Below are 27,876 nucleotides of genomic sequence, written 5' to 3'. Positions count from 1 at the left end.
TTAACTATTTACAAACTGACATCCAAAAGTGACATTTTACAACTGACTAGCAAATATTCAATATCTAAGCACAAAACCTACTTTTAGGAGGGACACCATTTTCCTGCACTTGCCAAAGCAATGCTATTAATTCCCAGACATGTATAACCCCTCCCCACACCTTCAGTTCAGAGAACAGAAAGGCACACAACACATGGTGACATGACGTTTGGAAGAAAGCTTCCTTTCATAGAGGCTCTTTGCAATAGCAGAGTGAGTGAAAGCCAATGCTGACATCTTCTTTCTGTGAAAGTGATGAAATACATACGTATGCAGAAGGACGGGGCTTTCCATTGCTAATGGAGAGATGGCCAAAACCTATACGTTAACAAATTCAGTTCAGATTTGCCACCATCAAGACTGGCAAATCCAATCTCTCAATTCCCCCTGACAAATATATTTATTAGGTGGAACAGAGTACACTATATGAAAGCTGCGGCTATTCCTTCTCAAACACCACTCCTATGGGGGGGCTGGGAGCAGGCACCATTGGTCAGTCAGTGAAATTCACACCTCTCCTGGGTGCCCATATATTGGCTTCACCTAGCAGTTTGGAACTTAAAGGCTGTTGATGGAAACCATGGCCTCTATTAACACCTACATTTTCTAGGCACATTCCCAATCACCTGTAATTGGTGCATGTTTTCTTGAGACTATTAAATTTCTGGACTGTCTGATATTATACAAGTCTCTGTCTTAACAGTTCAAGATGAAATTTGTACTTAAAGGCACTTTTACCATTCTGTTGATACATAGGTGTCTTCACTTGATATTGCCGTTTTTCCTATTAAAAAAAGAATGAATAAACTGGTCACAGACATGGATTAATGCAGGAACTTTTTTCTAAGGATACATTGTGTTACACATGTTAACCAAATAAAAGCAAAATGATCTTTTTCAATTAAGACCCCTTTTACAGAAAAAAGTGTATAAACCTAATTCAAAAGATCATAATTAGATGTTAAAAAAAATTGGATTCAACAACTAGAAATTGTTTAAGGAACACTGTTTACACCTCATCCATTTCCAGTCTGTAGGCATCCTGCTGGGGACTTGTTCCCTGATCAGAACTTCGTTCTCCTTCTGTATCTTCACTAAGCATATCTTCTGCTTTATCAATGATATCTTTCATCTGTTCAATGAATGTTTCTTTTTCAGTCTGCAAAATGAATTCATTCTCTACCTGTAAGAACACATTAAAGATAAAGGCTGTAATGACAATGTATTTGTTAATATTCTTTCTATGGTCTCAGCTAACTGAAAGTTTATACCTGTTGACAAACATCATGCACCATTTATCATGGTAACTAGAATATAAAAAGAGGACATTCTTATCTGGTTTCTGGTCAACAAGAATTCATTCCATCACAAAAAATGAGCAGTTTTATAAGCCTAGAAGCCTTGATTCAAAGTCTTCTAGCTTCTCATCCCATAATAAGAGACCCTTTACTGAAACGCAGACAAAAACCTGAAACTCTTTAGCTATTAAACACAGAGCCTCACTGTTAGGATGCTTGAGCCCCACAGCTTCCACTGATTTAATCTAGAATCATGACAGCTCACAATCAGTGTGAAAAATCAAGTCCATTGCGTCTACAATCCAAAATAGCATTAAATCATATCACATCATCAGTGGCATTACAGAAACAATGCTTCCCTGGCCCTCACCCTGGAAGTGGAAGGGTTGTAGCTGAATCAGCAGGAAAGAAAGTCTGTACCTTCCTCTCCTGCCCCCTCATTCCATCCCCACAGACAGGGACTTTGTGACTTGGATTTGGTTTCCATACTGTATGCCCTTCTTCCTACCTGAAGTACTATGCTATGCTGTGCTCCTTCTCATTCCCCACTTTGACATTAGGGTAAACTTAGGTTTTTGTTGCTTTTTTTGGGAGGGGGTGGGGGGGAGGAAAGGAGGGGTTGGCTTTTATGTAGGCTTCATACTAGATATTTTTATAGGACTGAGAAGTGATTTTTCCTTCCCTGGTAGACTGCTCTGGGAAGGGGAATGAGTTTTTTTGCCTTCCTCAGAGGCCTGGTGAGTAGTTTAAGCTGTAAAATTCATTTTGTGACAAACTGGCAAGTACCTAGTGTAGACAAGTGTTCAGTATCACTGAACACCTGATAAACCAGGACTCAGAGTAGGATAAAAGGCATTGCTTGCAGAAGGCAGGGAATAGGGCTGGTGCCCTTATGTGATGAGAATCTGGTGTGATCCTACAGAGGGTGGTAGGACCAAGGCAACAGTTTTGGATGTTGTGATGACAGTATTCTTGTAGATAGAAAAGATTAAAAAATGATTCGCAGCAGACAAGTTATTGCTAGATAACTCCCAGATATGTTACTCAATACATCCGTGGCTTACTTAAATTATATTTCTGCTTTCTTACCTGCCAGCAGCATCCACAATGGTTACAATTGCTCTTTACCTTTCAACTTTTAATCAGATTTGGCAGCACACTGTTTTCTGATGCTTATGTCACCAAGCTACCTATTTGGGGTGCAATTTCATTTCAAGTATCTTTTTATCATGGCAGAAAGGAGGCAGAGAGAGAAGACATATTTGACAAGGCATTTTAGATATAATGCGAGAATTAGAACTGGCTTGGCAAAGAGATGGGACAAGCAACTGGAATGCTACTGACACTGTGCAAGGAGTATGGGAGGGAGATTTGGCCAGGGACCTTGTAGGAACAGGAAACATGGAAAGACAAATGGATGGATGGTGGGTAATTGGAGTGGTAAGCTTAATACTTGCTAAATAAGGAGACCAAGACTGTTTTGTTTTTTTTTTGTTTTGTTTTTTTTTTTATATGCCCAGGTGGAAAGGTGGAGAAATAGGGACCAGGATGGGCCAAGTGAGAATGGACCAGGGACAAGGAACAAGAAGTGGGGAAGACATGGCTAGAACAAAAGACAGGATAAAGGGGATGTGGTGCATATCAGTTGGGGAAGAAAAAAAAAAAAAAATCAGTGCTCACTTGAGCACACTATTCCAGAACCTGGAAAGAACCCCCAAATTTCTGAGTTTCATATTCCTCTGCCATGTTCAACATGTGCAAAACACCTGCAAATGTGTTCTAATGCCAATCCCCACAACATCAGTACTTTGGCATCCTTTGTCAGTTAATGTCTGCTCAAAAGGCAGAGCTCCGTCTGGTGGAACTAAATAGTTCAAGTCCACTGATGATACATGTGAGCATCAATATGATGCTATGTGATGGATATTTTTTTTTGCAGATTGCTTTTTAAAAACTTATGAAATTAGGCTCAAAATGGGACATATAAAGTTGTGAAGTCAAGCTCTTAGAACTTAAGAAACACCAGAATTAAAGTGGGTGTGGCCTTAACTTGGCCCCCAGTTCTAACATTGGAGTAGGTCACTTGGGAACCTTGATTTTATATCTGATGCGTTTTTTTGCAGTATTAACAAACCTGGGCAGCTCAACATTTTAAGAAACTTATAAAAACTTCAGCACAAATAAGTCCATACCATGTAAGTAGCAATTTCTTCTGGTGCATCACCATCTAAATCAAACTTAAAAGTCACCATTTTGTGATTGTGCGTTTCAAGCTGACATTCTACCATCTTATCCCCTGTGTTGCAAACCTATATAAAAAAAAAAGTAACATTAGAATTATTCCTGGCATAACAAAAACAGAGGTTCAGTTTAAAACAAAAAGGTTGTACACTCACATTGAGAATGGTCAGTTTGGGTTTGCTGGACTTTTCCTGGCGTGAACGAGCACGTGTAGATTTCTTATGCTTCTTTGAAGGTTTTCCTTCTAGTTTTCCACTTCCAGTCACTCCTTCAAAGCTATCGCTCATCTCTCTACCTGAAGCAATGTCAGGAATCATGCAGCTTTAAAAAAAAAAAAAGAAGAGAAAAAACCCATAGAAGATGGGGATGTGGAAAGAGAAGAGAAAGAAATACCATGACTACAAAAAAATAGCATGCCTCTTTTGTACTTGAAAACAGCATCTATGTCCCTACTTAGGCACAGGCATTGGAGTTAGGGTAATGGAATTCCAACAAGTCATTATATTCATGCATAAATGGCATGCCCTTTTTCCTTCAGGAATCCTTAAAGCTGTCTTTTGAACTGCAAGGATCTCCATTTTCCAAACTTCTATTTTCAGACCATCCACCAGGTTCTATACTCTCTGGGGGAAAGGATCCATCTAGAACTTCCACAAGAGACTGCCACCTTGTATCCATCAGGGGCAAGAGAGTGACACTATTAGCAGCAATCACCAAGATACTTGGACTGCATGGTGTTCAAACATGGGAAGGGGGTGTCATGAATGCAAATCAGCAAGCTGACTAGAGGTCCAGCTACTAACGATAAATTAACAATTCCTTTTATTTTTAGATGCAAGAGATAATATTTCATCTTACTGGCATGTGAGGTGTACTGAAATAATCAGTCTTTTAATCACTGGGAAAAATACAATAATTGTTCTGGGCATGTTCCTTGCCTACTGCCTTGATGACATACTCTGCAATATACAATTTCTGCAGGCCATTTTACTGCAATGTACTTATTCTCCACTTTATGAAGGGGCCACACAACTCATGCTAATTTAAGTGATGTGCATCCTGAGAAGAGAAGTCTCAGGATATTCTTACAGGGTTCTGACATAGGTTGCTCTTAATGTTACTACAGCTAAGAAGGTAAATTTTATATAACATAGCAAAATAGCTAAATAATTATTCAAGACATTCACCACTAAATAGTTTGCATCCTTTCTTACAGAAGACTATACCGTAGCTTATTCACTAAGCTTGAGTGAACTCATTTTCTCTCATTTAATCACACTAAGGAATTAAAGTCTGGAAAGTGACTGTAAATTTTAAAGTGTATATTCTGTTCTGAAATTTCATAGAATATTATATTTCATGAAAAAATGGATGCGATCAGAAAAGTGTCACACCTCCCCTCCCTCTATAGGCTAGTGACTGAAAGAGTTAAGCACTCTATGGCCACGTGTAGATGAAATGACAGGCATGTGTGCACGACACTTTAAAATGGGCTAAATGCTTTTGCAAAGTCAGCGGTGTAATGCACCCTAAATGCCTTGGGGCACAGCAAAGAAACTCCTCAGAGAAGCTTTAATTTGCTGCCCTACCAGCCGTGGAGCAAAACACGGGCTCTGTGCACCTCAGGGGCTCTACAGGAAGTCCTGAAGGCAGGCAGCCTGGCAGTAGCTGAGGAAGGCAGGCTCCACCCAAAGGGGGGGAGGCCTGATCTCTCCCCCACCAGGCCTGCCTACCTGCATGAGCTGTGCTGGGACCTGGCGCTTCCTTCCATGGCTGCAGTAGCCTGCGGGACTGCCCGAGCTGCGTGCCTGCAGGCAGGTGCCTCCAGGGGAGGGGGCAGCTGCACAGGGAAGCACCAGCCACTGCCTCCACCCCCCACCAGCAGCTTAAGGCAGGTAAGTTGGGCATGTGCACAACATGAGGGTTTAAAGAGCCCTAAATTGAAGCAATGTTTTTAAAAACCCACTGCTTCAATTTAGGGTCTCCGGTTTCATTTACACACACCCTATATTTCTGACAAGAAGGTAAGGGTAAATCCTCTCCTCTTCCTTTTCCCCAGGACTTGACATTTTTCAAATTCCTCACAAGGTAGGTATTATTTTAAGGCTCCAAAATGATCTACTTTGTCAGCCTGGCGCCTCTGGTAAAGCAGAAATGGGGACAGAAGAAAATATTCTATTCTTAATATGCAAGATATGCTTCACCTAACCTAGGAGTTAGATATACATTTTTCAGCTAGAAAAAAATATAAAGGAAGTCAGACAAATTTCAAACTTATAAACTTGCAGCTTACAAACCCAAAAAGAGTGTTAAAGAAAATTATAATTCCATATTTTCTCACAGATATCCATCCTCTTCCCCAAAAACCAGCTGCTGGAAATCAGGGCATGCTTTACAAGTGAGGAAATACTGTAACAGTAGTTTTTGCAAGTTAAACTTCTGCCTGGCCAAAGTAAAAGTAACTCCATGGGATCCAGAGAGCAAAACAATGGGTAGGCTTGGCTGTTGGCTGCTACTCTGTTACTTGTTACATGGAAAGCTTTTTCAAAGGCAGAACAGGGGCGGGAGCGGGGAAGAGGGGTTGCATCTTTTATACCAGGGAATGCTGTATGCAAGAAGATACGTAGGTGGGTACACTTCTTACTGACCGCCTGTTATGTTATGTTCATGCTTCATGCCTCCAACCTACTCTGGGGTTTCACCATACTCAGCATTCTAAAAGCAGCTGGCCACATCTACTACATATAGATTTCACAGACATTTGGGCTGGAAGGGACCCCAGAGGATCAGAGAGTCTAGCCCCCTGCCCCAGGGGCAGGAAGTCATTTAGCAGTACAGCACACACCTGTCTCCCCTAACCCCAGTGGGTGGATGATGTTTGTCAGTATGGAGGTGTTTGATATCGTTTATAAGCCATAGGGGTATTAAAAACACCTTTATGCCCATATAACACTATCTGTGCTAGGGATTTTATCACCAACTATTCTGGTAGAAGAGTTACAGAGGTAACAAAAAAAAAAAAAACACAGAAAAAAAACCTGGGTGTAGAGCAAGTTTAGGATAGTCTTCCCCTAAAGACCTGACACTTTAGTTTCCTAGTACCTAGCCCCTACTTCTTCCATTCTACCTATTTTGTGTAGCCTGGCTCTCCTAACCCACCCATACCACAATCCTAAACAGGAAGAAAAAGTCTCCTGAAATAAAACATGCTCACATGTTGGAGAGATTTTAAGTATACCTTTCACAGCTCTGGGATAGTGTTTGCTGTTTATCCTGCATTGCATCCTAAAATATAAGAGGAGAAAATTTAAAGATAAAAAACTATGGAAATTGAATACATTATATTTGTATCTGAAGAAATAGAACATTATTAAGAGTCTTCTGAAAGAGCATTTCAAAAGACATTTTCCAAAAAATAATATTTTAATAACATATTACTGAGTAAATCATTCTCTGAACTTGGCAAGTCTCTAAATTGTCTTTTTTCCACTTAATGTTGCTTTTGTCCCCAGCTTTTATTTTGGAGCACAAGCCAACATAGCTTTTGTTTGCACACAAATATCAATACACACACATCCGCTCTTGGAACAGTTTGCTAATTAGTGCATTTGCCCACTGCTTGCCCTATAGCAGAAGAGCAGAAAGCACAGTAGGTCCTATATTAATAAGCAGTTAATGAATATCTCATAGTGAGAAAGTAACTTTAGTACATTTCACATTCATGTCATTACCTACCTGACATTTTTTAAACAGACCCAAAATTTGACCTTTTTTTTATTACTTTCCACTTCATTCTATAGTAAAATACATCCTACTATATTTAATGTTTAGTATTTTAATTATGTGTTTATTTATTATTGACCGATGCGTTATTAATTTGGAATAAAGGAGAAAAGCAACATTCCCATACTAGCCTCCTAACATCTTTCACCATCTCTACAAATAAAACATTTTCAAAAAGAAAGCATCTCCAACTGCTGTTGTCAGTGATTTACTTGCACCGCCAGTAGTGCTCATATATAAACATCTGAGTTCTATCCACCTTTGAGTACAGACCTGTTCTGACAGCTAGGCAAGATGATGCTTGAAGTGCCAACAGCTACTGGACCCGTCTGCCCTGGCACTCCAACCAATGGAGATAACTGGTGATAGCAACAGCAAAACAGGCAATTTAAAAATTCTAGTATAGCCATATATTCAGGGAAGCAGTCTATGAGTCCATCACAACTGCTGACTAATGAAAAACACAAAGTTTGCACAGCACAGTTGAAACTAGTCAGCCTTCAGATGTTAACAGATTCATGTTGGTTTTTTGTCTGACGAAGAGGTCATTCCAAACTGCACTGCACCATCAACTGAATCACAAAATTAATGAATAAGAACATATACATAACATATCTAGATTTTTATTAAAGCACTTGGATCAAGTGTCTTACAAAAATCTTACTTGCTTGATCAATTCAAAATTACCTTGAATATGGGCACTGTCACATGCACTCAAACAAAATAGAAAGATAGCTGGAAGCATTATGGCAAAGTGGAAATGAAATGCTTTGTTTTGAATTATAGTATGTATGGCATGAAACCCACTGGAGAATGTCACACCCAAGAAAAATCTTAGCAAAAGTACTTAACAGTGGCTGAGATCAGCCCATTCACAACAGGAGCTGATCAATTTGACCACTACATGGATCTACATTTTACTAATATCAGACAAGAGTTGTTTCAAACTTAGCTGAAGATTTGTAGAATAAATGGATAAGAATGATCACCTAAGCCCACCAAAACTGCCCTGCATGCAGTGATGCAACTATGTGATATGGGAGGTTTGGTTTTGGACAGGCCATTTAATCAAGTGTCTGTAAAGGGTGGGCAAAGTTCAAATAAATCTGGGCCCTATTACAGTCCTCAAATGGGTCTCCAAGTAGCAAATCCCAAGAACTAGTAGTGTCGGGATATGGCTGGGTGGCCAGGACAAAGTGGAAGCGGCGACTTCCTGTTTGTGATTGCGAACATCACTGCCAGCAGCTGCCACCTTTTTTTGCACTCCCCCCCTGCCACATGGGGCAGCTGCATCTATTGCATTCCTGCCCCTAGGTACACTATTGCCAGTGCAAACCTTTCCCACCAAACTGCTCATCTATATCACTTGGGGCAGGGAGGACCAAGGGATCTTCAGTGAGTTGATCCTATAAAAGCAAGCATGAAAATGGGGGAAATTTATTTAGAACTGTTTTACATGGATGGAAATAGTGGATACAGGTTCCCAGAGACTCCTGATGCTTCAGTATGTAGTAGCTAGCAGGCTGCATTTCAGTCAGCATACAGCAAACTGTACTCCATAACATGCTGCACTGCAGTAACACAATATACTCTTTTTTCAAGGAGCCTTCTGCCTGAGACCACAGGATTAGTAACCCTGTCTGTACCAGCTCTTTGGCACGTAGGGCATAGGAATCAAAGTGGGCAGAAGGAAAAACACTACATAAGGATGGAAAGAACAGGTGTTAGGTATAACTGGGGTTTCTGCAGGCGAAGTTCCATGCACTACCTACATTTGAGCTACAAAACTCATGTAAAACATTGGGCTGCAGGATATACCCCCAGCCTACATAACGTGACATGCATGCACCTCAAAGCCTTCTTAGTGAAGAGAAAAAAAATCCAAAAAGTAAGTAGAGTCCTGTGGGGGTGTTTCAAAGCTTGGCTCTAGATCTAGTTTTACTCAACATCCTCAGTGATGATCTGGAAGAGGACATTATTTATAGCTTCTTCCCAGTCTCGTACAGATATCATTGAATACAGACACACAAAACAGGGGCTGTAAGTTTGAAAAGATAAAAGCTATTGCTTCTGGAGAAGAGATACTCCAGAAGAGAGATACTTCATTGAAGGAAGAACCCTGGAAAGCAACAGTGTTGAAGGGGATTTCAGATTTGGAGGGGATAGCAAGTTAGATGCAGTTTTGCAATCAGATATGAGAGCCAAAAGGCCAACATAAAATTGCTTTGCATATGAGGATGAATGGGAAGGCAATATTCATCTTTAAAACCTTTTCCACAAGTCAGAGCCAAACAACTGGCAGCATGCAAAGAAAAACTGAAATACAGATGAGTAGGCAGGACAAAGTAATTCTGTTATACAGAAACACTTGAGACTGCAAATTACAGCTTGCTTACATGATTACAAAAGGGACATGATAACATCTCTCAGTATTTGGAAAATTTAGAAAGTTGAAAATGGAGTGGAATTCAGGGTAATACAGGCAGACACTACATTAGAAAGTAATGAGATGGGAAAAAGATTCAGAATATGCATCATGAAGAACTTTCAGACAAGAAAATGCTAGATTATGGAACAGTTTTTCCAAGCTAAATACTGGAAGCAACATTACTTGTGACATTTAAGACAAGACTGGACAAAACACTGAATGGAGCTCTACTGGATATAACCCTAGTATGACATTTCCACAGTGATTTCTATTCTATCTTTGTAAAAATAAAGGTGAACAGGTATTTGCTAGCTGGTTTCCCCTAATGTTTATTATTCCAATGACTAACTTAAAGGAGACACTTCCTAGGTAATTAATTATAACATTGTTTTGTTTACAACAGGAGTTAAGAAAAAGTTGACTTATTACTGAATGAACCATTGTCTCAAAATCTAAGCTAAGCAGCTCTACACAGCGAGTTTGGATAAACTCTTCTTTGAGATAAATTTATAACCATAAAGGAGGTTAATGGCAAGACTGGTAGTTATTTAAGGGGGGAAAAAAATGGTTCTACCTCTTGAGATGACTCTGTAATCGACTGGATAGTTGAACATGGAGCTGAGATCTGCTTTCCCATAGGCTGGGAAAACTCTGGCTGAAGTTGCAGAAGACCCGAAGGCTGAAGAGGCAGACACTGATCTATGGGCACTGTTGCACTAGGTGTAGCAAGACTACCACGAAGCTGTGAAAGATTTTCTTGCCCAAGGCAGGAAGGCAATATTTCAGGCTGTGACTGCAAAGGTGGTGACATAATTATCGAAGGCTGTACTGGCATTATAGGCACCTGGGCTCCAGTTTCCAAAGCATACTGAGGTTGTCCAATAATCTGTTGTAATACAATAAAGACCTATTAAGAAAACCTCTCTTTATGGTGTTTGACTCATTCAAGTCAAAGTGCAAAGGCCATGTTTATTAATGAAAACCCATTTATAACTGCAGTGAGAACATGCTTGAATGGTTTTTATTTGTTGGAAGTGGAAAGGGGGAGCCACAAAGAGTTTAAACAGAAAAATAAAACAGAGGGCATTTCTTACAAAGTTTACTAAGGCAGTGGTGATCAACCTAGCTAGCTATGCAGGCCAAATGTGCAGGGTTAGTCTATGGGCCAGATCTGGCATGGGGTCAGGACACAGGGTTGGTCCACTGGTGCAGTACAACCCAGTACACCAGCCCAACCCCAGGCACCAGATTCAGTTGCAGCACCACCAGACAAGCTAGCATGGTCCAGTGTACAGGCCATGTCATGTAAGCCATGGGGCTCCCCCTGGGTCCAGAAATTTGATATTAGGGGAACACTGACAGCATTACATCGCTACAGTTCTGGGAGTAATTAATACTGCTATTGCTCTCCCATCACCACATTTCCAGATCTGTGGAGAGCCCCACAGACTGGATGACATGGTTCCACGGACCAGAGGTTGAGCAACATTGTACCAAAGTGTAGCAAAGATGACATCAAATTAATACCTGCTTAGGTTTTATATTTTCTTAATTTACAGGAATTAAATTATGCAAAACAAAGTTGGATCCTTCTTAGAAATTCAGCACACTGGTTGTATGCCATTTCTTGGGAAATCTACTCTCTCTCTTCAAGCCTAGGTATGCAGGTGGAGAAAAAAACCCTCATAGCAACACAGACAATGCACTGGGCTATTCATTTCAGACTTTATTCAAGATGCTTGTTTATATCTTGCACAATGAACATATTTGGTAAGTTTTCCATAGATGGCACTGACTTCCATTTAGCTTCAGGATTAAAATGAAAGTACTACTATTCAGCTCTATAACCTCAATGCTGCAAACACTTCTGATTAACTTTGTACATGAGTTTTTATGCTTATCTCAGTGGATTTCCTCCTTGTGTGACATGTATTTGGATGCTGAAGTAACCTGTGGTATCAGGATCTATATGTGGCTTCTGATCATCTTAGACACCACATCTTTCCTCATACTGTTGTCCAAACTAACAGTCCTTTAATTTGTACATTTAAAGACAAGTCATTCTCCACACAGGGACATCAAGGGAATTTGTTTTCAAAAGGCTGAGTTTGATATCCAAGGCATATTTCAAAACCTACTTATTTTTTCCACGCTTTTCCTGAAGAGGTGTGGGAATGTGGGAAAGAAGCAAAGGAAAGTACAGAATGGAGGGTTCTTAAGTACTACTACTGACACGCTGTATTATTGATTTTTATGGGTGTTTTTAAATTTATTATTGCACCTAGAGGTTTTATGTATATAAAAGTATACTGACACATACTGTCATCATTACTACATATATTGTATCCACAATACGGATTTTCAGTCTGAATTATTACTGTAAGTTTTCATGTAGGTAGAAATAAAGGTACAGCATGCTTTATATCATGAAATGGCGTTACAGAAGAGCCTAACATGAAAAAACTCTCTGGACAGCAGTTTGCTCAGTGCTGAAGATGAGAAGGTAATACTGGTATTTTTTTTCTTTTAGTATTAACCACTTTAAAGCACACAGTAAACTATTCCCAGAATAATTAATAATTTTCAGATTGTGCATTTTACCTAGGAGAGATAGGGAATAAGCAAGTATTACCCATCAGTATCATGAAAACAGACTTACTGAACTGGAATGCCTTTATTCATTGAAATAAACTCTCTCTAAAAGGGCTTTAAAGACTGAACACTATGTTCTGAATATTCTGTACAGTGGGCAACTTCTTTCATTTCATTTGGATTAGCAATTATTCATCCTAATAAAATATTTTAGTATCTGTGGAAGAATCCTGTCAGTAAATTGCAACTGTGTCAACACTTGTTTAGGAATATCAGTATCATTATCATGATGTTTGCCATACAGAGTGGGCCTGATTCAGCTCTTTAAAGCAATGGAAATATTACCATTGCTTAGTTCAGACAAAAACCTATCAGGCCCCAAAATGAGCTATAATTCTTCACAAACAATATTTCTGCACCAAATATATGGCTGAAGACAGAAGTGTAGATATAATGTGGAATACTGGAGCTACTGTTCTAAATGGTAGGTGGAAATGGAATGTTATGAATTTAATCCAGACGCTACAGTAAACAGAGATGTAAAAGAATACAGGCTTGTCCAACCTTTGTTTTTGAAAGCAAGCAATTCTTAACAGATTTAGTCCTTTCTTCTGCTTGGGTCACGCAGCATTGCACATTGTCATCACACTGAAGATGACAGTAGTATTATTATGTGCAGACTCATTACCAAGTTCTGAACCTACTTATCTTTTAAGTAGTGCTAATATTAGAAGTCCTATTTTATGCTTCATTTGTTCTAAGGGACTGGGAGGGTGTTGGGGGGAGCAGGAGGGAGACCAGCAGCTAGTATTTATTCGTAGACATCCTTTCAGCAGCTTTCTGAAAAGCATTCGCCAAATAGTTACTTTAGTTTAAAAAGAAAAAAAGCCACCACAACAACAACATTTATCCGTGAACAGTCCCACATCAGCAAAATGGCTCAGTTACATCTGTAATCCCACATACGTATGTAGAAGTAACCTACACCTATAGACACCATGCATGTACTGTAGTATGGATATTAAAATAGCAGTTTCATATTTTCTCAGTTATGTAACTGTACCATGATGTCCGTCCTCTCCGCATGACCATTTTTTTCCTTCTAGCTGGGAGAGGGGGAGAAGGAAAAAGGAGTTCAAGTGTTTCTATTCCTTCCTTCTCAGAGTCTAGTAGACCACCATACTTTCATAAAACCTGTGAAATTCATTCCATACAGTCTCAAGATGAGCAACAGATTCACCTGATTAACCCTAGTCTGACCACTAGTTATTTCATACTGCATCTCCTGGCCAATACAATAAATCTGAGTAAAACATCTTAAATGTGAGTAACAAAAAGGCCATGGAACAATGGAACAGTTTACAAGAACTGCTGCTTTCAATAACCATCCTACATTCAAGTACTGATAGTCCAATGTCAAATGGATTACCTGGTTACCAGCCCCAGATGCAGACATAGTCTGTTCTGAAAGATGAATTATGCTTGGCTGAAGTGACTGAGGAAGTGGAGGCAGCTGCTGCTGCTGCGAAACTGCTTGCGTGCTCTGAGTGTGATGGGGAGAGGGAGCTTCATTCTGAATTATCTGCTGGAAGGTAGTCTGGTACATCTGGGACAGCTGGGATACTGCATGATGTGTTGGCAAAGCTGACACTCCCGGTGGAGCCACAGCAAGTAAAGGTATTGGAGCAGCCGGCATATTTGGCACTATTGTTTGGCAAGGCAAGACCAAAGAAGCCACAGTAGTATGAGGAAGGTTGACTGCCTGCATGGGTAGGGCAGGGGAGTTTGGTGCCAGAGGCAGAGCAGGGTTCATGGGAAGGCTTGGTAAAATCACAGCTGGAGTAAAATACTGAGAAGGAGCAGGAATAGGGGGTACACTTGCAGCAGGTAAATCAGAGAGGTTTGGAGGAAGGTTGTCAAGTCCTGCCAGAGGAGTAATTGCAGGAATGACAGGAAACTGAGGAATCTGAAAAAAATATAATATCACATAAATTGCAAATGTTTTCATTGATGGTACAAAGTACTTTAATCTGCCATGTAAGTACGTAAATCATGTGTGCCATGATACTTATGTAGACAAAAGTTCTTTGGGGGACACTGATCTCTTTTAATTAGACCAACTTAAATTACAACTAAAATGATAATAAAAGACACCAGACTCACCCAAAGAACCTTGTCTGCCCATGTCCTTAGACCAACACAGCTACAACCTACACCCATGATACTTATGTCAATTTCTTAGTCACTTCTGTCCAATCTCTGAAGTTTACAAACATCCATAAAAACAATTTACATTGTTGGATACAAAAGGAGAATTTTCAAGATCTGGCCACTTTAAATCCTAGAAATTCACAACTATATCTGAGACCATTTGGCAGCCAGAGCAACCTACGAATACCAGAATCATTACTTTTATTCTGAAACGAACAAAAATCAGACTATAAAGATGTTTTAAAATGTAACCCTATCATATGCAAAATTAACTGTTTTAAAGCCCATATTGCAAATGTGCAGTACAGAAAAAGCTGTAAAAACAATTCTTAAATACACAAACTCCCACTAACATAGCAAACTATAACTACCCTGTTTTGCCAGCCTGTAATTTAACATTTCTCACAAACTAAGCTAACATAACATGCCTTCAGGCCTCTGGCATGCACCACCAGGGATATTGCATACTATGGTCCCACCCTGCAAAAACTTATGAGAGCGATTAGTTTCCCTACCAAAAAGCAAATTAATTACAATATGCACAAGTGCTTGTACAGTCAGAGTCTCATTTTTAAAATGCCTTTAATATCATATTTACCCTTTTAAAACATCCACATAAGTACTTCAGGGTAAGTTTTCCTGTAGTCAATGGCAATACTGTGTGCAAGAGAGGGCATAATACACTCCTAGATTTTTTAAACAGGTTATCTTTTATTGAAAGTCCAAGAAAAAAAATAAAAACTGAATAATTCAGTAATTTTATGGCCATGGTCATGCTCAAATGTATTAGATTAACAAGTAGCAATTAAGTCAGAAATTCTTTAGAGTAAGGCTGCTTTAAAACTTCATAGGAAATTTAAGGCAGATACCTTCCTTTTGGAATTGAAAGGATTTCATTTGCCCTTTAAAAATGTATTAGAAGCAAATGTTGAGAATTTTTCTTACTGCTTCCTTTAGTCTGTTTTGGTAAGATGCCAAAAGATGTGTACATCACAGAAGCAACTTGCTTTTCCTTTTTGTTTAAGCTGCTTCACAACTTAAGACTCACTGTTAGCTAACCCACTGAGTGGCTTGTATAGGAATGTCATCACTTTAGGCCAAAGTAAAGGTTCATCTCTGCTACTGGTAGTGGAGAGAGGCAGAGAATTAGGAAAGGAGATGGATGAGTAGTGGAAAAGAAAGTGAAGGTAGGAGCTTAAGAACATAAGAGTGGGCCAATGGTCATGTTCTTCAGACTGGGATGAGAAAGAGGGTCTACCATGAAAGAAAAAAAATACAGAACTACAGTTATTGTAATTTTAATAGCTAACAATAATCAAGTCAAACAGGCAAGATTTAGGATTATTTCACAGAATATTTCTGATTCACTAAGGAAAAAAAATCATGAAAAATATAAGTAACATTTAAAAGCTACATAATGTTGAAGTATAATTTAACTGATGCACATTTTCAGGAAACGGTTGAAAACTGATGCAGGTTACATTAATCAGTGACCAGAAAGCTCTACTTGAAGGAGGCATGCCTCTAAATGATAACTGTCCAGTGATATCTCAAAAGTACTTTACCTGGGTGGGTGGGACTTGAGGAGCCTGTGGCACAGTAGAAATCTGTAGGGGTTTTAGTTGTATACTGTTAGCTGCCACCTGAGAATTCTGGGTTTGATACTGGGGTAACAAATGGGCTGCAGGCTGCAATGGACAAACTGGCTGGCTGGCTAGAACCTGCTGCAGGGAGGCTTGTTGTGCCATGGACTGCTGCTACAAGAGAGAAAAAAACATGTTAAACAGTCAGCTAACTGGACCTCTCTTCCCAGTTAGGATGGCATGGTTATAACAGAAATGTCACTTGTATGGAGTACTACTAGTAAAAAGGCATTCTCAATTTACATCCAGACTCTTGAACAGGGTTTAAGTCGCATCTAAATAAAACATGCATACCAAAATATCCAGCTGTCTGAGAAGGTTATTTTTAATAAAATCAGACAGACACTTTGAATCTTGGAGAAAGCTAAAACAAACCAGGTCAGATTCAAAAATCCCCATTGGCCTCAGAGTCCTATACATAGACTAAACTAACCACATTTTAGTTTAAAACACTGACTCAGCAAGTATAGTAGCCATTCAAATTTACTGTAAATTCATAATACAGTCTAGGTTGCCTGATCAAGGAATAAAATATTCTTACTGCAATAAAGTTACAGGAAATAGTACCAATTGTATGGAGCAGGGGTCAGCAATCTATGGCTTTGTACACGGGGCTTTGGTGGTGTTACCCATCCCAAGCAGCAATGGATGGGTCCTAGTGCCTGCCCACCCCTGACCCGAGTGGAGTTATCCTGGACTATGGTCAGTAAAGGTTGCCAACCACTGATATAGAGTACATTCTCCTCACCCACCAAGAACACACATGCATTTCCCAGCACAGGATGGGTATTGACAGCAAGAAGCACATGACTTGTACTCTCCTGTCAATAACAAAAGGTGAGCAACAGAACAAGGAAAAATATCCACAGAGGTGTTGTTTTATGTGTTTAGTTTTGTTTCTGCTTTTAAACAAATGTGTAGAGACGCTTCAAACTATTAAGAAAAAAATCTTTTGATAAAAGATCCTTCCAATCTTCACAGAATTGATCAGGTAACAATGTAACTTTATAAATCACTTGAATCCTGGCCTACAGAGACCACTGTCTAGGAGTTGAAAGCTTAGCTATATCAAGATTTTTAGGTCTTTCCTTTGTATGAAGAGGTAATTATTAGCTTTTTCAGCAACAGATACCCCTTGCTCCCAAACTTTTACTGTAAGCTTATGCTGTATTTTATAAAGATATGATAGCATCTACATGCAAATCTAGTTTCCCAAGTATGCACAAAAGAAAAAAAGGTGACTCAACTGAAAGCCTCTTTCAGTTCAGCTGATTTCTGCCTAGACTTTAATCAAGCATTTACATGTGTACCATTGTTTATTTTCATTTGGGACTAGCCAATGGGTAATCAGAGTTAACAGTACTGCCCCCTTCTGATAAATGATTTTGAATCTCTTGAGAGGCTCCATAGTCATAACAACAGAGATCAAACTCAATTCCTCTGAGTCAGGGTTAACCTGCCAATTTAATTAAAAAGGAATAGCTAATGTGGCCAACTTAATAAACAGTAATAATAAACTTTGTATATTTTTCACTTGTAATGATCTATCCTGCTTCAGCCATCTCAGTTAATGCTGGATGCATCTGAAAAAAACAGTATTCCTGATGTTAAAAATGTAATTATAAAAATAAAAAGAGCAGCTAAATGCAAACATCTTTCAGTTTTTCTGGTTCCAAGATGCATCAGCTGAACAATGTCTTGATTGGGTGCTTTTTTATCACAATGCTTCAATAAAAATTCTTTCTTCCTTTAAACCACATGCACACAAAAAGAAACCTTGGCCATCTCAAAACAACTAAAATTCAAGAAGGATTACAACTGTTTGAGGACTACCAGCATAATGATTTATGTTTCTTACTAACCAGGATTTAGTGTTGCCCAGACAGATTTGGTTCACATGACTGGACCTGTATTTGGTTACTTAACATCTACTAGCACACGTTATGCAACAAACCTAGAACTCATAGAATCATAGAAAATTAGGGTTGGAAGGGATCTCAGGAAGTCATCTAGTCCAACCCCCTGCTCAAAGCAGGACCATCCCCAACTAGATCATCCCAGCCAAAGCTTTGTCTAGCTGGGTCTTAAAACCTTCCAAGGATGGAGATTCCACAACTTCTCTGGGTCACCTGTTCCAATGTATAACTACCCTCCTACTGAGAATTTTTTTCTTAGCATCTAACCTAAACTTGCCTTGCTGCAACTTAAGGCTGTTGCTCTTTGTTCTGTCATCTGACACCACTGAGAACAGTCTAGCTCCATCCTCTATCAAACCTCACTCCAGGTAGTTGAAGGCTGCTATTAAATCCCCTGTGTAAACAGTGCGGTACACCACGTGTACTGGTCCTGACATGGGAGGACCCAAAAGGCACAGCAGGACACCAGAGGAATGCAGCAGAATGCCTGGTAAAGGCAGGAAATGGCTGACACTTACCTAGAGGTGCAGAGCTGGTGGAAGTGAAGCAGCAAGCAGTACTACTGCTGCAAATTATAAGTACCTGTTCTTTGAGGCTATTATGCCACTGACTTGTGCCCAGAGCCCGCTAGAAAAACGCAAGTGGAGCCGAGGAAACTGAGTACTGCGGCTTCATTCAACCCTGCAACACCAACAAGATTGGCAAGAAATTGAGCTGACTTCCCAGCCTGGAAGCCCAGAGGGGTATCCAGCCACCCAGTGATCCAGGGTTGGCCACAGTAGGGCTCACAATGGACCCCAGAACCTGACACTGCAAAAGAGGGCATGTGAGCACGATAGTGACCGTGGCCTGACTCACGGGCACAGCAAAGATGTTGTCTGTCCTTTAAATTGCATAATGCTTTAAAGTAATGGTCAGTGCTAATTTGAGAAGCTGCAGACTACTTATTTGAGGTGGGTAAGGAACCTCACATACAGAAGCAACTAAGGCTGGACTGTTTGATTTGAGTGGGTGAATTACTTGGAGCAGGGACTGCTGAACAGCCAGGAATTAACTGGGGGCTGTGACCTGATTGCTGTCCATCATGAATTAATTTTGAACTTTATTTAAGAAAGCCAGTGAATTAATTATGAACCGTATTTATCTACAAGATTAATTTTGAACTTTATTTATGTAGAACAAATTAATTATGTACTCTGTTAATTTTTGAAAACTCAGTGTGCCTGGAGTATGGCTTGATGAACTGAATGCAATCAAAAGTGAATTATGAGGCCCTGGAATCACTTACGGGTCTGGCATCATCAAAACCCCAGAGCAGGTCAAAGGCATCAGGCCATGTTAGCCTGGGGGGCAGGAACACCTGCATCAGCCAGACCTTGGCTGGCACGTGAACAGGATATAGGGGAGCCCCAAGAGTACCAATGACATTAGCATTCTCACGGGTTGTTCATACCATCCCAGGACTCTCATTTTATTTAAGATCAAGGGAGGGGAAGCTGAGGGAAACACCCCATGGACAAGCGGCTCGAAGTTCCTTGGTGCCCAAGGAAAGAGGAAGTCCAACCACAGCAGAGATCTCCGGTGCCTCAAGGCACCTCCTGTTCTGGCATAACTGTTCGCTTCACCTCAGTCTCCTCTTCTCTAGACTAAATAAGCCCAGTTCTCTCTGTCTTTCCTCATAAGTCATGCCCTTGAGCCCCATCACCATTTCTGCTGCCCTCCGCTGGACTCTTTCTAATCTGTCCACATGCTTTCTGTAGTGGGAGGTCCAAAACTGAACACAGTATGCCAGATGCAGCCTCACCAATGCCGAATACAGGGGAGTAATCACTTCTCTTGACCTGCAAGCAACACTCCCACTCTCGTCTGCAAGAACATTGTGGGAGACTCTCTCAAAAGCTTTGCTAAAATCAAGGAATACCGCATCCACTGGTCTCCCCACATCTACAGAACCAGTTAATCTCATCATAGAAGACAATCAGGTTGGTCAGCCATGACTTGCCCTTGGTGAATCCATGCTGGACTGTTTCTAATCAACTTCTTCTCCAAGAACTAAGAAATGGATTCCTTAAGAATCTGCTCCCTGCTTTTTCCAGGGACTGAGGTGAGGCTGACTGGTCTGTAGTTCCCCAAATCCTCCTTTTCCCCCCTTTCTTAAATATGGGTACTATATTTGCCCTTTCCCAATCATCTGGGACCTGGCCTGACCACCGTGAGTTTTCGAAGATTATGGCCAGTGGCTCTGCAACCTAAGACCATGGACTTGTCCAGCTTTTCTAACAGGCCCTAACCTGGTTTTTTGCTGCTGTTGGCTGCTCACCTCCTCCCTAAACTGTGCTGCCTGGTGCAGTAGCCTGGGAGCTGACCTTGCCTGAGAAGACAGAGATGAAGAAAACACCGAGTACTTCAGGCTTTTCTGCATCCTGTCACCAGGTTGTCTCCCCCATTCAGTAAGGGACCCACGCTTTCCCTGATCCTCCTCTTGCTACCAACATGCTTGTAGAAACCTTTCTTGTTATTCACACCCCTTGCTATCTGCAACTCCAACTGCACTTTGGCCTTCCTGACTTCATCCCTGCATGCCTGAGCAATGCTCTTATACTTCTATGTATTTGTCCAAGTTTCCACTTCTTATAAACTTCCTTTTTGTGACTTAATTTACTGAAGAGATCCCTGCTAAGCCAAGATGGTCTTCTGCCATACTTGTTAGTCTTCCTGTGCTTTGGGATGGTTTGTTCCTGCACTCTCAGTAAGGCTTCTTTGAAGTACAGCCAGCTCTCCTGGACTCCTCTCCCCATCAGACTGGCTTCCCAGGGCATCCTGCCCATGGGTCCCCTGAGTGAGTCAAAGTCTGCTTTTCTGAAGTCCAGGTTCCTTACTCTGCTGCTCTCCATCCTTCCCTTCCTCAGTATCCTGAAGTCAATCATCTTGTGGTTACTACTGCCCAAGTTGCCATCCACTACTACATTTCCCACCAATTTTTCCCTGTTTGTGAGCTGCAGGTCAAGAAAAGCATGGCCCCTAGTTGTCCGTTCCAGCACTTGCAGCAGGAAGTTGTCCCCAACGCTCTCCAAAAACTTTCTGGATTGCCTGCACACTGCTGTGCTGCCCTCCCAGCAGGTGTCAGGGTGATTGAAGTCCCCCATGAGAATCGGGGCTTGTGACTGAGAAACTTCTACTAGCCGTCTGAAGAAAGCCTCATTCACCACTTCCTCTTGGTCTGGTGGTCTATAGCAGACACCCAGCACAAAATCACCTTTGTCACACTTTCCTGTAACCGTAACGCAGAGACTGTAAACAGGCCTATCTCCAGTTTCATACTGCAGGTCTGAGCAGTGAAATGGCTCTTTCACGTGAACTAAAACTCCTCTTCTTCCCAGCCTGTCCCTCCTGAACAGTTTGTACCCATCCATGACAGTGTTCCAGTCACATGAGCGCCCACCAGGTCACACCAACCACAATTTCTGCAAAATCCACAATTGCAATTTGAGTAGGTCTCTACTCATAATACTGTCATAAATGTTTATCTGCTTAAGTTCCCCAACATTAAGGTATTAAAAAAATTCAAATTTAACTAAGGAAATGGTTTCCTTGGAACAAAGCATTCAATCATCTTTTTACCAAAGAGACTGACTGAAACCTCAATCTTTTTGTATGTGCAAAAGCACTGACACTTGTATATTGTGTTAATTGTTTCTGCACATGCACACAATTTCTGCAAGCACACAAAGTTGTTTGTGCACGAGCTTCTTGAGCACTGGCCTTTGAATATACATAAAGAATCCCCCCCACAACCAGCACAAGGGGAAAAAGTCCCTCATCTTATATGCCCACACAAAGCAGCCACACCAATTACACTGTTTATCATTAAATTGCCAAAAGCAGCATGTGCTCAGTAATGGAAACCAAGCATACAGATAACACTGAGCATGTCTATACAGTTTATGGCCCATATTAAGCAAACATGCTGATAGGAATCTACCAGTGATAAGTGTGTGCAACTCGTCTAAGATATATGGTAAAACCCATTTAGCACAGTCCCCTTCAGCACCTTTTCCCCCAAGTAATGGTGAGCCACTACATTAAATACATTCTGATTTTCTGTGTAACCCCCACAGCTAAGCTGCACCTTTCTTTCCCATTTCCAATGATTCCCGTTTCTTCACCAGCCTCAAATGTCCAGCAAACATCACCAATCAGGGCCCCAAACATACTCCTGTCAGCCCCTTTCAGTATGTCACAATAAGATTAGCATGGCCCTGTCCTTCACAAGGTGAGGTTAGACTAGGTTGCTCTGCACTTCATCTGCATATAAATTCTTGGGAGCATCTCAGGACTCATGACAAAAACACCCAGTTTGAGTCATGAGTGGGGGGTTAAACAGTACATGGATCCTGAGGGTGGGGGAGGGGCAGGGCAGGGGTGGAGAAAGAGACATAGGAGTGGAATAATCTAGAGTACACACATACTAAGTAGTGCTGAGCTATGGGGTCACTATGACTCAAAATGCTGTTGACTCTGCTAAGGACCATCTCAATGAGTTAAACAGTAAATCATGAGCCTTTTCGCTTTGGATTAATATCATGCTTCATTTGTTCTATATATAAAGTAGGTGCTGAAGTGCTACTTAAAAGCGTGTTTGTAGAGCACCTGTGCTAAAACTTGCAACACTTAAAAAGAAATAAAGAAGTAAAATCTATCAATTCTGGATGAACTACGTCTATAGGTACTGTATGCAAATTGCTACAGCTATGTTTCTATTTTAAGATCAGTTATTTCAAATTAGCTCCTCATGTCCATGTGCTAGGGTCTGATAGTAAGGGTGGGAAGAGGGTAGAGCACAAAGAGGCTACATCAGATTCATTTGCCCTGTTGTAGGAGTGGGGGAAAGAGGGGAATGAATTCAAGGCAAAGCTTCAACAAGTTAGACTCTACACCTAGAAAATTATACCAAATTCATAAAATTTCCATATACAGAATCTAATTATTGGGGGACTGTCTTATAATCAGGGTCATCTAATATTAGAGTAAAAATGGTTACTCTTTAAAAGCTAGGAACATAAAAGGCGGCAGGTGTTGCTTGTTCATAATGCACTTTGGCTGAATCCTCTCCAGTTTAAAGCAAGCTTTATTTAAACAGAAGACTGCTTCTCTCCCTAATGGTACATGTCTCTGTTCATGTATCGAAAACATTCCTTTAGGACATTCAACAACTAAATGAGCTTGGATCAAAAGGTCTTATTGAAAGTCAATGGAAATACTTTCAAATCACATAGATGCACTGAAAATGCTATATAATAGCATTTAGCATTCTAATTGTGAATAGGGCAACAAAAAAAATCTTAAAATATTAGTATCTCATATTGTGTTCATCTTACTGGAAGTGTAAATTCAGAGTCAACAAGGCCCCTAAGCACATTTGTAAAAGCATATGATAAATATATGTGCTTCACTGAATCTGGGCCTTAAAACAGGTCTTCAACCCAGTTTAATATGCAGAGACACTATTTCTACACTTTCTAGTTCACAGATCTAAAGTCTACTGAACAGAGTTAACTAGATAAAAGAAATTTCTGAGTTCCTATATTTGCTACCTAGCACTTAATGAAATGAAGAACAGCCATTACACCAATCTTCTTACCTATAATGTAAGAATATGATGTCCTGATGTTCTTACACTGAAAGCTACATCCTTGCAAACCAAAGTGTACAAATTAGCTACATTCTCTTCCCATGATACTGCTTTCTTGAGAGAGGTTTCCAAATTTCTGGAGTAAAATTGCATTTTTTAAAATTTTTATTTATTTATTTATTTTACACACACAAGTCTGCCTGTGACCTGGAATGCCAGTCCCTCTGGGTCAAATTCATCCCTAGGGCAATTCCATTTAGCCCCAAGCCTAAATTTGTATCACAGTGTCTAGAATGTATATGGCATGTTACATTATGCACCAATATATTCAAGGTGAATTGTTATTTTGGACAAGAGAAGAGAAGCAGCGAGTAACGTGGTCTGATTAATCAGAAAGACCAAGACTGACAATATTTGAGTTCGTTTTCCATCTGTGACAAGGGCTTCAAGAAACAGCCATGTTCTTTCACGCGATAAAGAAAAAGAATCCAATCCAGAGCAGGAAAAGCAACATTTGCACATGGAAAAAAAATAGCAAATGTTGAAGATTCAGCAGAAAGCTCATGAGACCACTATGCAGATGTCTGTAACTAGACCAAGCTAGTAAGAAACATGAGAATATTTTGTGCATTAGGAAAACAAAAACAAAACAATACTTCTAAGACCATGGGGGGTTTGAGATTCATCTAAAAAAAACCCAAAAAACAAAAAAACTCCCAGTTCACAAGAAAATTAAATGGATATCCGTAGTTACTACCTTCATGCTAGAAATACGGTATCTCTCTACAACTTTTGTGGTAAAAAGGGTGATAAGGAGTGAGACTAGAGCTGATTGCTTTGCTAGCAGTAATGTCCCATTAAGAATGTAAATCTGCCCATACAAACAACGCTTGGCCCATGCACTGACTGAAGCTGTTTTGTGGAGATTCCTCACAAATCAACACTGTTTTATGATACTGAGGTGTGATAGATGCATGTATTGTACTAGTGGCTGAATATATCCTTGTACAATCAATGGAGATCTCAGTTGTAGTTCTTACTTGTCCCGGCATGGAAGAGGTTTTTTCTATATAAAAATAGATTTCAATATCTCAGTAACCAAATGGACACTAGGGGAATTATTAGTCTGGAAACACCCCACAAATTGCCACATTTTACTGTGCAAAGACACGTTACTGGCTGTGTGTACACGTCAACTCATGATTAAACAAATATATCAAATACCTAAAATCAAAGTGTGCCTCTGAACCTTATGTTCCTTTGGAAAAGGACCTCCAAATTCTTGATCCAGGACAAGAGTGCAATTTATAACTGACAATAACTTCCTCATTTATTTAAATACCTTGGGTGCCTCTAGTAATAAGACAGGAACACCAACATAAAATATTCACTGACTGACTTTTAGATATTCTGATAGCTGCTTGAAGTTCAACAAAGGGGAGGCCAATTTGGGCAAAGCATAACCTGGCGTTGGCCCCAGGACACTGGTGCGGGCCGCATGCTCCTGCCCAGGTGTCACTGTGCTCCTGCCCATCCGCCCCTACTTCCTCCCACCTCAGCTCCACTGTACAGGCTGGGACCAGTATGCACAGCCCTGACCCTAAGTGTCCTGTGTTCACCCATCTGGGCTGAGCAGTGACAGCACAGGCCAAACTGCTGCTCAGCATGGGGTGAAAAGCAGCCCCTTCTGCTCCTCCTCACCAGTGCTTCCTGGTGCTGCTGCCTGAACCCTGCACAGGGCTGCCCTGTGTTGCTGCCAACTCACTGCTACCTCTGGACTGCCCTATGGGGCAGCAGTGGCTGCACAGAGCAGATGCAGGGCAGCCCCGTGAGGGCTCCAAACATCTATACCAGGAAGCACAGGCAGTAGGAGGGGGAGGGGCCACTTTCCCTCCAAGCTGAGCAGCAGTCTCTCTCCCACACTGCTGTTGCTCAGCCTGGGCCCCAGCACCAGCTCCAGACTTGCTCCTCCAAGCTGAGCAGCAGCAGCCAGGCAGAAACTGCTACTTGGCATGGTGCAAAGAGGCCCCTCTGACTCGTTGCAACTTGGCAGTTTTTGGTGCAGCCGCCCAGAGCCTGCACTGTGCCTGGTTGCCCTGCAGCTCCATCACCATCACCTCTGGGCTGCTCAGTGCAGTAGCGGTAACAGTGCAGAGCAGCCGCAGGGCAGCTCTCAGGTGGTGGTGACAGAGCTACAGGGCAGCCCAGCGCAACGCAGCGCAGGCTCTGGGAAGCTGCAACAAAAACAGCCCAGCCAGGCAAGGGGGGAGTGGGGGCACTTGTCCCGTGCTGAGCAGCAGTTTCTGCCTAGCTGCTACTGCTGTTGCTCAGGTTGGATGGGCAAGCCTGGAACCAGTGTGCAGGGTTGCAGCTGCGCACGTTGGTCCCTACTGCTACCACTGCATGCCCAGGGGTGTAGCATGAACTGAACTAATGTAGCTGATGTTAACACAGAGTGTAGTAATAGTGAAATATAACTATGTTAGTCTTGTCCTGTAAGCAACTTGAAAACTCCATTTCGTATCCTTCTGCTTGACATAAGTGAATGAACTCTGCATGGCCTTTATGTACGTCTGTATGTAAAAGGGTGAATGGTGAGAGAATGGCATAAAAACAGGAGAAGATTTAACTGTTTATGTAAGCAACAAGGCGCCAGAAGTGTAAATTACCAGCTAGTAACTAACAAATGGCTGAAGAATCCCTTTGAAGCTCGAGGGCACAAAAGAGATAAAAGAAGAAGAAATTCTGCCAGACAGGCAACAAGAACACTCCAAGGCTAAAATAAGCTAAATACAATAGAAGAACAACAACTGCAAAAATAGAAACTGGTACAGAAAAACCACAAAGCACTGAAACAAAGGATGCCAATACCTATAAAAGAACACTTTGAAAATGCCAAGTTGGGTGAGTGTCTTTTTCTACTGCTGTTTCATTGGGGCACAGATGCATCTGTTCACCTCACTCCAGCTGTTATCTTTAAATCTGCCATCTTCAAATCATCATCATCATCATCTACTCAATCACAGAATCACAGAAGTAGGGTCGGAAGGGACCTTATAGATCTTCAAATCCGACCCCCTGCCAGGGCAGGAGAAAAAAAAACAAAACACTGGGCTCAAATGATCCCAGCTAGGTAGGCATCAAGCCTCCTCTCAAAGACCCCCAGGGTAGGAGCCAGCACCACTTCCCTTGGAAGTTGGTTCCAGATCCTAGCCGCCCTAACTGTGAAGTAGTTCTTGCGGATGTCTAATCTAAACCTACTCTCCAACAACTTGTGGCCGATATTCCTTGTTATCCCAGGGGGAAGATTGATTAACGTTTGACTCACTAAATAGAAGGAATGTTATTTAAAAACAGGTATCTAATTATGGTCCATCTCCACTACACAGGTTACAGGGTTGACACTAAAGTTTTCTACTCTGAAAAGCAGCCAACCATTGTATCACAGAAACTACCAGGGGAAAAAAGAACATGCATCTGTTCATGTATTTAAACATTTTTTCCAGGCAATAAAATGTATTCAGAAGCAAGGTTTCAAAACCAAATTACTGCATTTAAATGTTTTAACAAACACTCAGTACAGCAGTCCTATGCAGTAAGCACTCGAGATCTTTTAGAAGTTTCTAAACCGACCTTGGACAATGCTCCCATAGCAAAACGCATTTTCCAAGGAAGAAGCTTCCAAAAATAAAAATACAGAAAAGAATAAAATAGGAAAGAGTTCAGCCATCAACTATGATCACAGGATATAGCTTTTTACCTGTTGGCTGCCTAACACAGGCTGCTGTTGACCTATCTGCAATGAAGCAACTGTGGTTGGTTGTGCAACTGGAAAGGTCATTGCTGGTTCTTGATAATGTTGTGGTCGCTGAGACAGAGCAGCAACAGCAGGTGGAGTCTGAACTACTGGAAGTCCAGGCTGGATGAAAGAAAATATATTTATTTTAGGGAAAAATGCAAACAAGCTAGGAAATAAAAAAATTATCTAGATCATGCTTGCCACTAAATAGTTAATCCAAAGCAAGGAAAAGGAAATGAAGAATATAAGCAAGGAAAGGAGAGTTTATGTTGACTATATATATATATATATATA

General features: G+C 40.9%; 1 protein-coding gene across 1 annotated transcript in view; it reads right to left on the bottom strand.

The window, feature by feature from the left end:
* WNK2 (WNK lysine deficient protein kinase 2) overlaps positions 1-27,876 on the bottom strand; it is a gene marked incomplete at its 5' end in the record, with an annotated part of 206,484 nt that overhangs the window by 58,300 nt on the left and 120,308 nt on the right. The window contains 9 exons of the mRNA XM_019537018.1: positions 778-823; positions 1,055-1,222; positions 3,530-3,646; positions 3,734-3,899; positions 6,817-6,863; positions 10,364-10,675; positions 13,811-14,347; positions 16,158-16,349; positions 27,544-27,702. Of these exons, the coding sequence (XP_019392563.1) occupies positions 778-823; positions 1,055-1,222; positions 3,530-3,646; positions 3,734-3,899; positions 6,817-6,863; positions 10,364-10,675; positions 13,811-14,347; positions 16,158-16,349; positions 27,544-27,702 (1,744 nt within the window). The remainder of the gene's footprint in view (positions 1-777; positions 824-1,054; positions 1,223-3,529; positions 3,647-3,733; positions 3,900-6,816; positions 6,864-10,363; positions 10,676-13,810; positions 14,348-16,157; positions 16,350-27,543; positions 27,703-27,876) is intronic.

The sequence above is a fragment of the Crocodylus porosus genome, unplaced genomic scaffold, assembly GCF_001723895.1.
Source record: "Crocodylus porosus isolate Cpor-Errol unplaced genomic scaffold, CroPor_comp1, whole genome shotgun sequence".
NCBI classification, from domain to species: Eukaryota; Metazoa; Chordata; order Crocodylia; family Crocodylidae; genus Crocodylus; species Crocodylus porosus.
This window is presented reverse-complemented; position numbering and strand designations above follow the sequence as displayed.